Genomic DNA, 17,006 nt, shown 5'->3' with positions numbered 1-17,006 from the left:
ATGCTAGTTGGGAAGGAGGTCTAGAAGGAAGCAAGATGGTGAGACCAGAACCTGAAATTTTCAGGCCAGAGGAGAGGACCATATCAATATAAATCAGAAGTCTCCCAAGATAACAACACAATGCCAACATGGGAATAAAAGAAACCTAATAAAGATAGATAGACCTCTATATAAGCCTTGATATCTGTATACACTGCAGCTGGCAAATCTTTTGTTTAAAGATTTCTTTTTCCCGTCGACAATAAAAAAAACAAATCTTTCCTAGTTTTGTCTGTGAACCTGCTGTGGAGTAAGCCAACTCCTGAATAAAGATTAAGTGTATGGAGAGCCAGGACATACAACTGTGCCTAGTACAATGTGATGAATTGTTCTGATTCTCTTCACTATTTTCTGGATATAGTAGGTGTTTTGCAGTACAGAAAATAGCAGGATAAGACAGAGTAAATCACAGGGATAATATAAAGCCAGAGTCCTGGGGACAAATCTTGATGTCAAAAGGGTTTGAATTATTCAGTGTCTCAGACCTACTCCATTATTTTAAACAGGACACCCAGCCAAATTAGCCTTCGTATATTATATATTTTACTGGATTGTCCAACATATGCTTAACATGCAGATATTTGTTCAATAATAATAGCAAAAATAGCTATATTGATCCAATAGGTCAGAATAAAAAGCCTTTCCATGATGCTTAATATGTTAGTCTGCAATAATGTTTTCCTATCAAGCTTTATTTTTAACTAAGTAAGAACAGAGAAAAGTCTGGAATTGAGAAGTACATATAATCAGTAATGGGCAGCCAAATGTTTTACTGCCACACTGTGGGTGTGGCTTATTTTGTGGGAGTAGTTTGATGATCATGTGATTGGGTAGGAGTGGCTTGCTGGCCATGTGACCAGGTGGGAGTGGCTTGAACGATATCATCGTTCAAGGCAATTGTTAAGTCCTCAACTTACAACCTCATCAGTGTTGCTCTTGGTGTGACAATGCGCTTCGCCTTTCCTGCACTCTACTTCCTGAGTCACTCCCTTTCTCAGGCTGGGTAACAGCTGTTGAGAGAAGATGGGGGAGGAAATGGCCCTCTGCAACTCCTGCCACTGCTGGTCTCCCTGCCTCTTTCCGAGGAGGAGAAGGAGGATGGGAGGGTGGGATGGTCAGCTGGAATTGGGCACACAGCTACATTTATGTTGTGAGCTGCCCCGAGTCCTTGGAGAGGGGTGGAATACAAATCCAATAAATAAATAAATAAATTTCCACTGGTGGAACTGTGTTCCACCCCGTCCTGCCTGCTGCCCACCCCTGCATATAATGAATTAATTAGTTTGTTAGGATCCTAGAAATATACACCATACCAACTCCAACTTCATAAAGCAGATCCACACTTTCTGCTAGGCCTACTGATAGTAGAAACCATTGCTTCCAGAGTGCAGAAATGGCTGAGCATCTCCTCCTCCCTCTCCCAGCCGGCAAATGCATCCCACACAAACATTTACAGCTTCAGTTCAAAACTGCTCTTTTCTAACCTAACCTTTTAAACCCTTCAGAGCAGACGATCTCTACTTCTTTGTTTCACTCTAGTAGCAGCCCCAGTTTCAATTGACTGCAGTGCCTGGCACTTCCCCTCCTTCCGGTGCCCGGTCACTGCCCTAGACACTTGCTAGATTCTCTGCTGATCAGCAACTGCTGTTTTTAAAACAATCTTGTGATTGATCCAACAATGGCCTATTAAATCAATGAACTCTTCTCAACTCCAAAAGGTCATGCTCATTCAATCTTGACCTGTCCTTGTGGGGACTCTTAGTTTTTGCTCAGGCTGGGTGGAAACATTGTCCCTTTGATTTTCCACCCCCGGACAGAAAGCTACAATGTCACTCTAAGGTTTTAGTGCTTAAGGCATGGGTGTCAAACATGCGTCGGCGTAGCATTGTCACACAATGTATTGTGACTTTTCCCTCCTTCAGTAACCAGGCGTGGGTGTGGGCCACGGCCCATGAGTGATGGCATTGGTCTTAGGAGAAAGAGCGGGAGTGCCCACAGCCATAATTCTGTAATTCATAAGCAGTGCAAATATCTGGAAAGTAAAGGGATGAATGATTATAGGTTTAATGAGAAGGGAACAATCCCCTCCCAAAAAAGAAAAGGCAGGTGCTGGTAAATCACCCAGGCAATGAGGCTTCCTATAGAATCATAGAGTCATGGAATCATAGAATCATGGAATCCTACAATCCTAGTATCCTAGAATGCTAGAATCATAGAGTTGGAAGGGACCTCCAGGGTCATTCGGATTCGGTCCAACCTCCTGCTCAATGCAGGATTCACTAAACTATCACAGAAAGATGACTCTCCAGTCTCTGTTTGAAGACCTACAGTGAAGGCGAGCTCACCACCTCCTGTGGCAGACTGTTCCACCAGTTTAACACCCTTACCGTTAGAAAGTTTTTTCTGATATCTAATCTAAATCTACTCCCTTGCAGTTTCATTCCATTGTAGGGCAGTGATGGCGAACCTTTTTTTCCTTGGGTGCCGAAAGAGTGTGGGTGCGCATCACGCATGTGTGAGTGCCCACACCCATATTTCAATGCATGGGAAGGTATTCCTTGGAGACCCTCTGGAGACCGGGAATGGTCTGTTTCCCAATTTATGGTGGGCCCAGTAGGCTCGTGTTTCACCCTCCCCAGGCTCCAAAAAACTCCCTCCCCCATCCCCCTGGAGGCTCCCTAGAAGCCAAAAATGCTCTCTTAGAGCCTCTGTGTGAACCAAAAATCAGCTGGCTGACACACACATGCATGTTGGAGCTGAGCTAGGGCAACAGCTCACATGCCAGCAGATATGGATCCACATGTCACCTGTAGCACCAAAGCCATAGGTGCCATCACTGCTATAGGAGAAGGACAAGAAACAGGAATAGTCGATTAGGTCTTGTAGTGGCTGTATTTTGGACTAAGCATTGGCCCAATCACATTGCCAAGCCATTGCGACCTAGACTGCTCTTTCTGAGGTTAGCATAAGATATAACCAAGACAATAGTTTTAGGCTATGGTGCTATCTGTAGCTAAACTGAGTCAAATGCTCTTTATCCAACATTCACATGATTGCAAGAAAATCTCAAGCATGGCACCCACCTGCAAGTACTGATACGCTAAATCTTGATGGCAGGATTTAGATTTCAACAGCGCTCTGTCGATGGTAGCTGAAGCCTTTTGGCACATTTCTCTGGCATGGCTGAGTGTGAGTGTTGACCAGGACCCCCTTTTGATGTAGTTTGACTCACTGTTGATGGGGATGTTGGTGCAGGTGGTGATCTTGAGGTCATTATTGCTCTTGGAGGATTTCAGCATATGTTCACTGATTGTGTTGTAAGCATGCATAAAGTATTTAGGCTGGCTGTGATCAGGCTGCCTGCCAAGGGTCATGAGGCCCATAGGGTTACGATAGTTGCAGGTGTCACTGTCCAGATTGTCATCTGAGCTCCACCAGCCCGATATGTTGGATCTCGTCCTGCGTTTAGTCTCGGTTGTTTTTGCACGATCTTTACTCTTACTTCTCCGGTTTGGCTTTGAGTCATCGGTGCCTTTCTTGCCATTCACACTGCCTTTAGAAGCACCTTCTAAGGACTGTGATTTAGCAAAAAGTTTTTGGACTGAGTGAACCAAGTGCCGTATTCTCCCGGGGTTTTCATTCCGATGTTTGGCATCTGAACTTCTCTGGAACTGGAGGGTGCTAAAACCATCCCTGTGGATTGGCAGTTGTTTTTCAAATTGGTCTAATAGGTTGGCAGGGAGTCTGTTGATTTTGGTGGCTTGGGCATGACTTGGAAAGGGGTTTTCATCTGGAACTTCAAAGTGAGAGTTGTAATGAATACGTGGAAATGTACTGCTGTTAGAAATCTGGTTGTTGAGTGGAAGGAGGCAGTCACTGTTGAGAGAGTTGGGTGTTGGAAAACGAGGGTCCATTGAATAGGAATCTGTGGGACTAAGAAGATAAGGATTCCTATCTTGAGTGGCATAGAGCGAGTCTTGAGGAGAGTCCAGGTTATCAGATAGATGGCGGCTTCGGTTATCTCCTAACCCCTTCATGGTGCTGAGGTATCCTAGAGCATTGCTTCTGTAAGATGGCACGGAGGATATATCCACTCTGTTCCTTGTTACTGTAGCTTGACTGGGAAATTTTTCTAAAGTCAAAAAAAGATACAGAAAGAGTGATTAAAAGATGGAAAAATATGGTCTCAGAATCTATCTACAGAAATCACTAATAAGCACATCTACAAAAGTGTGATTGAAATAATCATTCAAGAGACCTCAATTCAAATAGGACAATGATTTAAGTTATTGCATTTGACAATCCACTCCTCTTTGAAAATCTCACTAGGGTGTCTGCTTCATTTCCTGGGCAACTCAAAAGAATTTCCGGCATAGTTGACCACATTTAGAAAATTCAGAATATTTCTATCCTACCTTTATTATTATATTTGTGATTGTTCTGATATAATATGAATTTACCTTAATTAACTGGGAGAATAAAAATTTACCATTTGCAACAAGATATATAAAGCTATGGAACCAAATAAATGAAATATTTCACATGTTGTACTTGAAAATTGCTGTATAGAAACTTAGAAATGGAAAGCAGCTTTGGTTTGGCATGAATTGGCAAAAATTAATCTACCCCATCATTGTTCATTATAAAGAAATATATCGGTGAAGAGGTATGAAAAATCCTCTTTCAGTAGTTTGATTTATATCAAATTAAAACTAAAGAATGCAGACTATATATCAAAAACATTTCAGAAGCAGTAAAACACAGTTTCTGAAATCTGTAAGTGGGCATCGCGCATCATTTAGAGGTTACCGTATGAAAAATCATGCATTGACTAGATTGCTTGGAGGTGGGAGATATTTCTAATGTAAGGTACTAGATTCCTTACCTGTGACTATTTATTTATTTATTTATTTATCTGACTGTCTGTCTGTCTGTCTGTCTATCTAATCTATCTATCTATCTATCTATCTATCTATCTATCTATCTATCTATCTATCTATCTATCTATCTATCTATCTATCTATCTATCTATCTAATCTATCTATCTATCTATCTACCTACCTACCTACCTACCTACCTACCTACCTATCATCTATCTATCTATCTATCTATCTATCTATCTATCTATCTATCTATCTATCCTATCTATCTAATCTATCTATCTATCTATCTATCTATCTATCTATCTATCTATCTATCTATCTATCTACCTACCTACCTACCTACCTACCTACCTACCTACCTATCTACTTGGTTTATATGGACTATGTAAGACAGAGGAAGAGTAAGTTATCTAGATGACAGCAAGAACACAATGAAGAGAGCCAAATTCATTGGTAGCATCCCATTGCAATGAACAAGGACATATATTCAATTTTGCAGCCACGAAGATTGTTGGCGAAACAGGTACAAAAATAGTTGGGGAAATAACTGAAGTCTGAGAAACAGGCTGTCAGGCCCAAAATCATTATGTGAAGTCAAAGGTTGGCCTGACACAGTTTGGTAGTGATAGAGGAATGGGGTGGGGGGAAGTGGTATATATGATTCAAGTCGAATCCAGACATGGCTTTGTTAATAAATTGAGCCCTGCGTGAAGCACAGGCGTGGAAATAGATTTATTTCTCAGATGCTATTTGGTTTGCTGACACAGGCCCCTTGTCAGTCACCAGGAATGCTGATTTATCACCAGCTTATCTGGTGAGTGGAGGACTTGACGGCACAAAGAAACAACAGTCAATTACTTAATAGCTGACCATCAACCCCCCAGTGAACAATTAAAAAGACACAAATAGGGTCCCATAAATACTATGCATGTGTCCAAAGCACACATTCTGATAAAAATAAGTTCCCTAAAAAGGGGCTCCAGCACGAGTCTGAAAATATATAAGACTCATCATCTGGTCCTGTTGACTGACCCAGATTGGATAAAGCATGTAGATTTAATTCAGTTTTTCAAAGTGAAATCAGTGGTGCTAAAAAAGATTTAGACCATTACATTGTAAAAAAAATAAATATAAATAATATTTAAATATTCCTGACAACAATAAGGTTAACAGATAATGTTTCATGCTTAATTTTGCAAACTTGAACATTCTTGTATCATAGTTTTAATCACTGCAGTATGAAACGTTTAAATCTCGAGAAGGACTCTGCTTATAGAAACATCCAAATAAAGCTGTTTTTATCTGCATTTGTATTGGCATGCCAACTGCTTTTGGCTGGCTCCTACTATATGCCAGCCACTCCAAGGTTGAGAAGCAAACAGCTGTGAATTCATGTCCAATTCACTGCAATTGCATTGATAAGATTGTAAGTGGGTGTTTGCATTGATATGAATGGCACCATGGAGTAAGCAGTTGGATCCAGAGGTGGGATTTCTGTAATTTACCTACAGGTTCGCACAGAATCAAAAATGTGAGCACTCACGCTACTACAAAACCTTTGCCAGACCAATTCTCGAACACAGCTCATCTGCCTGGAACCGACACTATATAATGGACATTAATATAATTGAGCGAGTCCAGAGGTATTTCACAAAAAGAGTACCCCACTCCTCTGCTCTCAATAGAATACCACTGAGCACATGTTATATGTCATATGTTGTGTGTGTGTTTTATATTATAAAAATCAATAAAAGTATTAATTAAAAAAATAGAATACCTTATACTACCATACTTGAAATTTTTGACCTGGACAACTTAGAACTATGCCGCTTATGGTCTGACCTAAGCTTAGTACCAAAATTATCTGTTACAATGTCCTGTCAATGACTACTTTAGCTTCAGCTGCAATAATACGTGGGCAAACAATAGATATAAACTCAAAGTAAACCGCTTCAAACTCAATTGCAGTAAATACAACTTCAGAGTGGTCAATGCCTGGAATGCACTACCCAACTCTGTGGTTACATCCTCAAACCCTCACAGCTTCAACTTTAAAATTTCCACTATGGACCTCACATTATTCCTGTAAAAGGAGGTACATAAGTGCACCAGTGTGCCTACTGTTCCTGTCCTACTGTTCCCATTTATTCATGCTCATTTCTTATGCATATACTTTACCTGTTTATACTAACAGATTTATATGTTACATTCATGCTTATAATTGTTTTTTCCTACAGGCTTGGCAAACTAAAATAAACAAATTAAAATAAAATAAATAAGATTGAACTAACTTTTTAAAAACTCAGAACTTTTAAGAGTGGGCTAGATCTGTTCACTGGGTTAGCTTTTCTGATATCACTTGGGAATTGCACCTGAAAGGATAAATCTAAGAAAGAAACAAAGAAGAACAAGAAAGACTACCTGCATCGTTATTTTCTCCTTGGCTCACTGAAGTTATCAGATAGCTATTTCTAAAAGTCTCTCTGAGCCAGACAAATTTATGATTTTGTTTCTTGCCTGGCAATAGAAGTATGGAAGATGGATTACAAAGCATTGGATAATCTCATGATCATAAATTAGGCTGGAGTTCCCTTTAGCAATAAAGTACCGTATCTCTTACCGTCCTTTACAATAGCAATGGATAATAGGTACACTTTCAGGTATTCTTGAACTGCAGGTGTCCTTCTTTTTATCATTATCCATGCTGGGTAGATTATTTAACAATATTTAGGGGATTTTGTGATGCCAATTCTTTGACTGAATGTGTAGGCTATCTGATTTTTTCCCCTACTGTTTTTTCTACGAAAGCATTTAAATAGATATTGTTAGAGTCACTGTCACTTGAACAATGGATGCACAATAAAGTGATTATAGACTGTATCTGACTTAATCTGCTTTAGAGCAGAATTTTCTGCTCTAATTTGATAATTCTTGGCAAACCTATGCTTATATGCAGTCGATATGACTCAGATGTTAGCATCCATTAGGGTAGGATCCAGTGAAGGGCTACCAAAATTTTTACTACCACACTGTGGGCGTGACTTATGCAGGACGCCCTGCATTTTCTTTCAACATCTTTCAATGTAAATTGGGTACTCTGGGGTGGAGCTCCATTTTCGCTACCCCACTGTGTTTCCCCTCGTCCGGGCAGCAGCCCACCCCTGGTAGGATCATGAGTAATATCTTCTCTTCATTTACATTCTAGTATTTGCACATGGAAATACTGATGAGTTAATTTTGGATATCTCAATAGATAAGAGCAAGGAAGCCTTTTTCAGTCTTCTCCTATCCACACTTGCTCAGTTGCAGTATAGCTCTTCAGTCGAGGAGTATTTTACTGGGTACCAAAGCGTCATAGAACTGATGCTTATGCAAAGTGTATTACTATACTACTTATTTAGGCGCAGTTTAAGATACTGACTCTAAATGGCTTAGAGACTGACAATCAGAAGTGTCATCTCTGGGACTATGAACTTGCCCATTTATTGGGCAAGTTCATAGTCCCAGAGTACATTGGTACAGAGTACAATGGTACAATGGGTTGACACAATCCTCGAAGACTACCTTCAGTTGCCAAAACCTCACTTTTCCAGCACACCAGGGAATATTTTCTTCCATATGGCTCCTATGGAATGTGTAATCTATGGGATATATATTGAATGCAGTTGCATTATTTTTATTTTGTTTTATTACTTGCATTTAAATTGCTATAAACAACCTCAAGTGTTGGATAAATTTACAGTTGGCTATAAATGAAACCAATAAAATAAATATGTGACAAAGTTAGCATTTTCTTCTTTATAAACCCTCTTTCTGTTCAAATAATGTAGCAATAAAGCATATTTGTCAATGTTCTTCATTTTGGAACTCCCTAGGCTGGGAAAATATTTTTTTTGAAAAAAATCTGAATCTCACTCTCTCTCTCTTTCTCTGTACACTACACACACACACACACACACACACCATATTTTGAAACCTGAATAAGTGCTTTCCCCCTGGAGCTGACAAAGAACATGTAACTGCAAAAGAGAATCTAGTGAGGCTGACCTTGCTATGGGCCAACATGCTGTAAAATGAGGAAAGAAATATTCCCTTATGCGTGAGTTTGTAACACAATGCATTAAAATTCCTGAGAGCCTGTCCAATTGAGTTGCATGACTGGGTAGAAAAGGGAGTTTTATCCAGAAGCAGCTATCATCTTTAAACTGAGCTTCCCAAGGGAAATGAATTTGAGAAAAAAAAAATCCAATATCTAAAATGAACACAGGAATAAACCTTGATCAGCACAGGATGAAAGACATGGTTAAGAAATGCTGTATCAGGAATGTAACAGGAAGTACAAGCTATAACAAGCTGAGGCTAGGCTAGGTCTTTGCAAAAATCATTTTTAGGAAGTGCTTAAAAGAAGGCTTATTGGAAATCCTGGAATGGACAAAAGATGGAATCTTTGAGGAGCACTGGCAATGCCATGTTAGGCAGTGGACCTAAGGCAACTTTTTTTGGGTGGAATTGGTAGTATGTGATACCAAAGCACTTTCTTACCTTGCTACCAAGGTACTTGGGAATTTTAGAAATGATTATTGTCATGAATCATGATTGTCTCAAATATCAGATTTTCAATTTCCTGAATGCATTTTCCCTTCAAAAGAAGTCTTTGTTTTTATCCCTCATTTTAGGGTGTGTTAAGATTACTTCATTTCTGTTTTTTTTCCTTGGTGGTCCAATAATCTATTCTATCAATCAACATATAAGGAGTGGTTCAATTGGGGTTTTAGTTGGGGCTCAGAGTTTATTCTTTTATTTATTTATTAAAATTGTATGCCACCCATATTCCCTATAAAGTGACTCTGGGTGGCTTACAAGTTATAAATCAAGCAGAAAAGCAATTAAAATACTAAAGACTTCTTTTCTATAGTTACAGCTCAAAGGAGTTCCAGAATGCAAAACATTTAATAGAGTACTGCAGCTAACATTCTTTCAAATTTGCAATTTTCTCTGGTTTTCTTTGTGTTTTTATTTTCTTCTTTGCAGAAAGATGAGGAAGAGATCAATCAAACTTGGGGTTAAATCCAGCAGGTTTTGACAGGTTCTAGAAAACTGGTAGCGGAAATAGTGAATAGTCCGGAAAACCAGCAAATACAAACTTTGGATAGCTTCAGAGTGGGGTGGGAATGGAGATTTTGCAATATCTTTCTCCCAGGAGTGGGGAGGGAATGGGGATTTTGCAGTATCTTTCCCCTGCCGCACCCACTAAGCCACGCCCACAGAACCGGTAGTAAAAATGGATTTCACCACCAATTCAAACTTGTTATTGCTATGTTTATTCTTTTAATTTGTAAATGAAAGGTAGGTCATCTCTTCCACAGGCATCCTGCTTAGTCACCAACACATACTTGATGGCTAATGGCAAGGAATTGCTGGAGTTGCAAGATTCCTTGTTCCCTTTGCCTCCATATAGCTGTATGTTCTAGGGCAGGGGTAGGCAATGTTGGCTCTTCTATGACTTGTGGAATTCAACTCCCAGAATTCCTGAGTCAATCATGCTAGCTCAGGAATTCTGGGAGTTGAAGTCCACATGTCATAGAAGAGCCAATTCTCCCTACCCCTGCCCTAGGGTGTTCTGTCGGGCTCTCTGGTAGAATCCTCTCAAAAATTCACAGGTATAAATTTCAGACACACACACGTTTGAAAATTCAAAACAATGTTCTTTATAATGAAAATTCACTTAACCTAAGCCCTCTTTTGGTATAGCAAAGAGCACTCGTCTCCAAACAAACTGGTAATTTGTACAAGTCCCTTATCAGTTCTGTGTTACTTAGCTTGCAACTGTGAGGCAATTCACAGTCCTTCTTCTTTCACAAAGTGAAACACACTTTGCCCTGGTTTAGTTTCAAAGCGGGGAAAAATCAGCACACAAAAGGTCAAAGTCAGTAAAGCAGTCACGAAACAAAATGATCAGATAATCCTCCACAATGGGCAAACCCACAGGCTGCTATTTATAGCAGCCTCACTAATTACCACAGCCCCACCCAACCACAGTTGGCCTCATTTTCTTTGATAATAATCTCTCAGTTGTTGTTGCCTATGCATCGCTCTCCGCATGCATGGCTGTATCATTAACTCTTGTTCTGAATCCAAGGAGGAGCTAGATAATTGCTCTCCTTCTGAGCTGTCTGCCACACTCTCCTCCTCCCTATCACTCATGTCTTCTTGGTCAGAGGAGCCTTCATCAGCAGATTCCACTGGGGGGGGGGGCAAAACAGGCCTGCAGCATGTGGATGTCTCCCCCACATCCACAGTCCTTGGGGCAGGAGCTGGGCCAGAGCTAACCACAACATAGGGATTGATTTGTTGAGAAATGCATTAAGCTAGTTCTCTGCAGGAAAAATATTCCAAAGTTCATACTTGCCGCAGCATCTCTAAATTTGGTGAAAAGTCATCTAAATTGGCTTGATAACACACTGAGGACCAAATAACAGAACCTCCTCAAGAGTAAAAGGCTGAAGAAAAGTGTGAGCTGCCAGCTTGGCTCTCACCCTTATTTTTCTATTCCAATTAACACTTTCTTCAGGTTGCTCAGCTTGTATGCTTCAGCTGTTTCCATACACTCACACTAGAATTCATTGTATGAGTGAGTACACTAGGCAGCATGGAGGGGAAAATGAATTTACTGGCTTGTATTTCAATCCTTGCTAGTGCTTTGGGTGTCTCTGAACCCCCCAAGGCCAGAGATAATTGAAAAAAAAATTCCTATTATCTTCAATTTTCCGCTTCAGCCCCTTGGATTCTGTGTCAATATTTATTCTGGTCTTGGCAAAAAGATCTGGTAATCTTTTTGTTACAGAATACCAGTTTCTCACAATTCATGAAATTAAATATGGACTTTTTCCCCCCTTTCAAGTGCTATTCTTCCATAAAGTGGGAGAGGCAGAATAAAACTAAAGAGGAAAAAAAAAACCCCTGATGGATGTAAAGCTTTCAATACTTTGAAGCAAGTTTTGATGCAAGTGTTGAGAATTGCAGGGATAATTTCCCCTGATCACCAACTATTTCTAGGCAACAACTTTCTTTTCTTTTTCAGTTGGGTGCCAATATGACTAGCAAGCACTTCAAGCACTTTATCCCCTATCCCGGTGGTGGGATTCAAATAATATAACAACCAGTTCATCCAGGGTTATTTGGCTGCCATGGGAAGTGCGGCCAATCTCCATCCTCTAGCTCAGGGATAGGCAAAGTTGTGTCTTCTATGACATGTGGACTTCAATTCCCAGAATTCCTGTGCTAGCATGATTGGCTCAGGAGTTCTGGGAATTGAAGTCCACAAATCATAGACGAGCCAACTTTGCCTACCTCTAACCACACATGTGGGATGAACCTCCTGCAATGGCCGACCTGACCCCGGGCAAGCCGGTTGTTAAATTTCCACCCTTTGCCAAAAGGCTGTTTCTGAAGGTGATTCTCTCTGTGTTGGTCTTGAAGAGTGAAGGGCTGCAAAAATTTTTACTACCATGCTGTGGGCGTGGCTTATTTTGTGGGTGTGGTTTGCTGGTCATATGACCAGGCAGGAGTGGCTTGATGATCATGTGACCAGGGGCTGGCTTAAAGGTCATGTGACTGGATTAAAGGTGGCCAACTTGACCTCACTCACGTCAAGGATTTGGGTTAGGGTGCCTGGCCTCTCCTCGCCTCCAAGAGATACAATTTCCCTATCTATTTACTATTACTGAACATCCAAAATATACTACTTAATTCTATGTATATATGCCACATGTGCACATACATATTACACACAGGCACACTTAATTAATTAATTAAAGTTGAAAGGGACTCTACAGGTCATCAAGTCCAACCCCCTGCCCCAGTAGGAAATCCTACACCTCCCCAGCCAGATGATAGTCCAATTTCCTCTTGAAAATGTTGAGTCGGGGCATTCAAAACCTCCGCTGGCAGGCTGTTCCACTGGTTGATCACTCTGACCATCAGGAAGTTCTTCCTTATTTCCAGGCTGAATCTCTCCTTGATCAGCTTCCATCCATTGTTCTCATCTTGCCCTGTGGTGCTCTGGAAAATAGTGTGACCCCCTCCTCTCTGTGGCAACCCCTCAAGTACTTGTATACTGCTATCAGGTCCCCCCTGGCCCTTCTTTTCACTAGATTATCCATGCCCAGTTCCTGCAACCTCCCTTAGTATGTCTTGGTTTCTAGTCCCCTTATCATTTTGGTTGCTCTTTTCTGTACCCTTTCCAGAGTTTTTATGTCTCTTTTGAAGTGTGGTGGCCAGAACTGAATGCAATAATCCAGGTGTGGTCTGACTAGGACATTGTAGAGTGGTATTAATACCTCCCTAGTCTTGGAATGTATCCCCCTGTTGATGCTGTTTAAGATTGTGTTGGCTTTTTTAGCCACTGCTGCACATTGCTGGCTCATATTTAGTTGGTTATCCAACAAGATTCCAATATCTCTTTCACAGTCACTACTGCTAAGTGAGGTTCCTCCCAGTCTGTAAGACTGTCTAAGGTTTTTGTTTTTACCTAGGTGAAGGATGTGAGAGTACACAGCTGATAGTACACATCTCTCTAATGTGAGAGTACACAGCTAAGTGATGAATCTATCAGATTTGTGATTATTTGGGGAAAGTAATGGAAGGACAAGTATTGTGAGTTGCTTGGGTGCTTCATTTGGTGCCAACCTGAATGTTGCTTGCATATTGTTGACATCCTATATGAGTGAGATTTGCGTATCAATTCTGTTTTGGAAGAATTTGTTTGTGTAAGTCATTATAGTAGAGTTTGTCTGTGTAGATGGAGGCAGAAACCCCTCGGGGAAGGGTTATAGCTCATTTGCAGGAAAGAGATGACAGGAAACTTTTGCAGTTGGTCCCTAATTTCATCTCAGGAGTCTCATTACTAAGTCCCAGTAGGAGGTTTGTTGGTAGCTCTACTCTTAACGTGTTGCTGGTACATCAAGAGCTCTTTCTTCCATAACTTGGTTATGGATAAGCATGGAATCCTGGTGTACATTACTGATATCTTGTTAGAGGAAGGCAACACATCTGCCTCTCTAGTCAATCTACCAACAGACAGGGAGGGGGTGATGGCACAGATGTACAAAGATGTCTTGAATGTAATAAAGTACAGTATTCTGTTGAGCTGGAGGTAAAAACTATGGATTATGTACCAATTTTATTTATTTATGTTTTATATTTCTGAAGCACCCATCTTCCTTAAAGAAAGACTCTGGGTGGTTTACAACATCAAACATCAAAATATGAAAAGCATTATATATAAAATTAGAATTAAAGAGTTAAAATGTTAGAATTAAAAACTGTAAAACCTTTTAAAAAAAATAAAAAATAAGGAAACAAGAATAATTAAATCCTATTAAAAATTAGCTGGTAAAGGCGAAGGGAAGACTCTCCATGGCACCAATTAACTCCAAGACTGCATACTCCCTTGGGCGCTTCAAACAAGGCTTCAGAGCCATGTTTTCATCCCTATTTGAAGGCCGGGAGAGTGAGAATATTCCACGGGGCAAGGGGTAACAGCAGAGAAGGCTGTCTTCCTACCCTGCAAGTCAGAGTTCTTTAACTGATGGGGTCTGCAATGTACCTTCTTTGCTTGACTGATGTAATGGACTGATGTGATGGGATGAAGCCAGTTCCATAGACAGCCTGTAGGATTTTGTTTGTTTGTTAGATTTCTATGCTACCCTTCTCAACTAACTCAGTGTAGAATACAACATGATAAATACAGTATAATACAAATGTATAGAAATCTAATATTAAAATACTACAAAAACTAAAAGATTTTAAAACCCCATTTATCCCATGCAAACATCCACATTCACCTAATCTGGACGTAGATCTCAATACTCACGGCCTCCATGCCCACTGGCAGAGATGAGTCTTCAAAGCTTTGCGAAAGGCCAGGAGGGAGGGGGCAATATGTATCTGTGGAGGGAATTCATTCCAAAGGGCCGGGGCCACCACAGAGAGGGCTCATCCTCTAGATCCCGCCAGACGACATTGAGAAGGCCGACTGTGGGACATAACTGGCCATAACTATTTGCCTCCATATGTTGAGCAAGTTTAAGAAGAGATTCGGCAACTATTTATCTGCAGTGGGGGTTTCCTGGCTGAACAGGGGTTTGGACTACAAGAAGTCCAAGATCCCTTTCAGCTCTGTTATTCTGTGATTGCACTAACCTCTGTGCTATCATGACTCCTAAAACCTAAAAACCCACCACTGATTTTTTTCTAAAGTCATTAAACTTTGGTTATTCTAAAGAGCCTTAGGAAGAGGTTTGTGATGAGTAGAACACTCCTGCAGTAGATTTTAGAAACTGTGGGCTGTTTATTTTGCTGCTGTTTTTTAAAAACTATTTTATTTTATTTTATTGTTATGCGGGTTATTTGTCTCTCTTCCTTATGGAGTGTTGTCCATTTTCCTTTTCTGTTGTGAACTGCTTCATATTTTCTCACCAAATAAAATGTAGCAACTCTCTGCTCCAATCCTCTGATTGCAATATGAAATGCCCTTAGCTTCTGGGGTTTTTTTCCGACAGGATGCCACTAACATTGCAAATTACAAGAGCATTCATTAATTTTTACTTTTAATTCTTAAAAGAAAAGTTGTTGTTGTTGTTGTTGTTATTTCCTCTTCCCCTCCCCCCTCCCTCCTCCTCCTCCTCCTCCTCCTTTGTCTAGAGTTCTCACATTAGTCAAGGATTTGAGTCTTAGAGGAAGAGAAAATGGTTATATTTCTCCACTGAATTCCCAAGGTGAACTCCTCTTTGCCTTTTACTTGCTTAGTGAGTTTGCCCCCTGGAGACATTGTTCCTTATACTTCTCTCACAGTCTCTGTTTATTCAGCAGGATCATCACAATAGGCAATCAGCAGTTTTGGGGACACACACCTTGCAATCAGCAGCTATTCAGGAAATAAACTTTTAGCTTCACACTCAACACACAATCCATTAGAATACCCAGCTTTTGTTGAACTTCCTAAACTTTGATTAATTCCCTCCTGTTTGCTCACCCAGGGTGCATGATCCTTAGAGTTTACAAACTTTTCAGGGTCCATAAACAATAGTTGAAGTCATGCACCCCTCCCCCCATTAAAGCTACTGCCTTACAATCCTGGTAAGGATAAGGCTAGCTGATGAGAGCAAAATAGCTTGAAATACATCTATACTACTCTCCTTTCCTTTTCATTTTCAGCAAAATGTGCACCATCGTGCCTACTGTCCTATTGTCTTCTTTTATCATTACTTTCTATGTTATGTTTATATAAACTACTATCCTATACTTGATTGACAGATAAATAAAACAAACAAACAAATAAATATGTTACACATATAGAATATCGTTTGTTGGTTATAAAAATTTAGCTGCCTTAGATATGATCCCTGAAAGGGCCAAGAGGCAGAAAGAAGCAGTATGCTTGCTCCTATATTTGGGTATATCAACTCTTCCCTGGTACAAGCTGGATAAGGCTAGCTGATGAGAGCAAAATAGCTTGAAATAGTCTCCCTTTCTTTTTACTATCAGCAAAAATATATTAGTTACACACACACACACGTGTAATTATTATTATTATTATTATTATTATTATTATTATTATTATTATTAATTAGATTTGTATGCCGCTCCTCTCCATAGACTCGGGGCGGCTCACAACAATAACAAGAACAATGTAACAACAAATCTAATAATTTAAAAAATGCTAAAAACCCCATTATTAAAAGCAAACATACACACAAACATACCATGTATAAACTGTATAGGCCCGGGGGAGATGTCTCAGTTCCCCCATGCCTGACGGCAGAGATGGGTCTTAAGAACTTTACGAAAGGCAAGGAGGGTGGGGGCAGTTCTAATTTCCGGGGGGAGCTGGTTCCAGAGGGTCGGGGCCGCCACAGAGAAGGCTTTTCTCCTGGGTCCTGCCAAACCACATTGTTTAGTTGATGGGACCCAGAGAAGGCCAACTCTGTGGGACCTAACCGGTCGCTGGGATTTGTGCGGCAGAAGGCGGTCCCCGAGGTATTCTGGTCCGATGCCATGAAGGGCTTTATAGGTCATAACCAA

The 17,006-nt window shown here is 40.4% G+C and overlaps 1 protein-coding gene across 1 annotated transcript in view; it reads right to left on the bottom strand.

Annotated features, from left to right (window-relative positions):
- Positions 1–17,006, bottom strand: part of DLGAP4 (DLG associated protein 4) — a 401,980-nt gene that overhangs the window by 170,249 nt on the left and 214,725 nt on the right. Inside the window, exon 2 of the mRNA XM_070744825.1 lies at positions 3,123–4,171. Within this exon, the coding sequence (XP_070600926.1) occupies positions 3,123–4,076 (954 nt within the window). The 5' untranslated portion in view covers positions 4,077–4,171. The remainder of the gene's footprint in view (positions 1–3,122; positions 4,172–17,006) is intronic.

Source organism: Erythrolamprus reginae, chromosome 3 (assembly GCF_031021105.1).
Source record: "Erythrolamprus reginae isolate rEryReg1 chromosome 3, rEryReg1.hap1, whole genome shotgun sequence".
NCBI lineage: Eukaryota > Metazoa > Chordata > Lepidosauria > Squamata > Dipsadidae > Erythrolamprus > Erythrolamprus reginae.
Note: the sequence above shows the minus strand (reverse complement) of the source record. Positions and strands in the feature narration are given on the sequence as shown.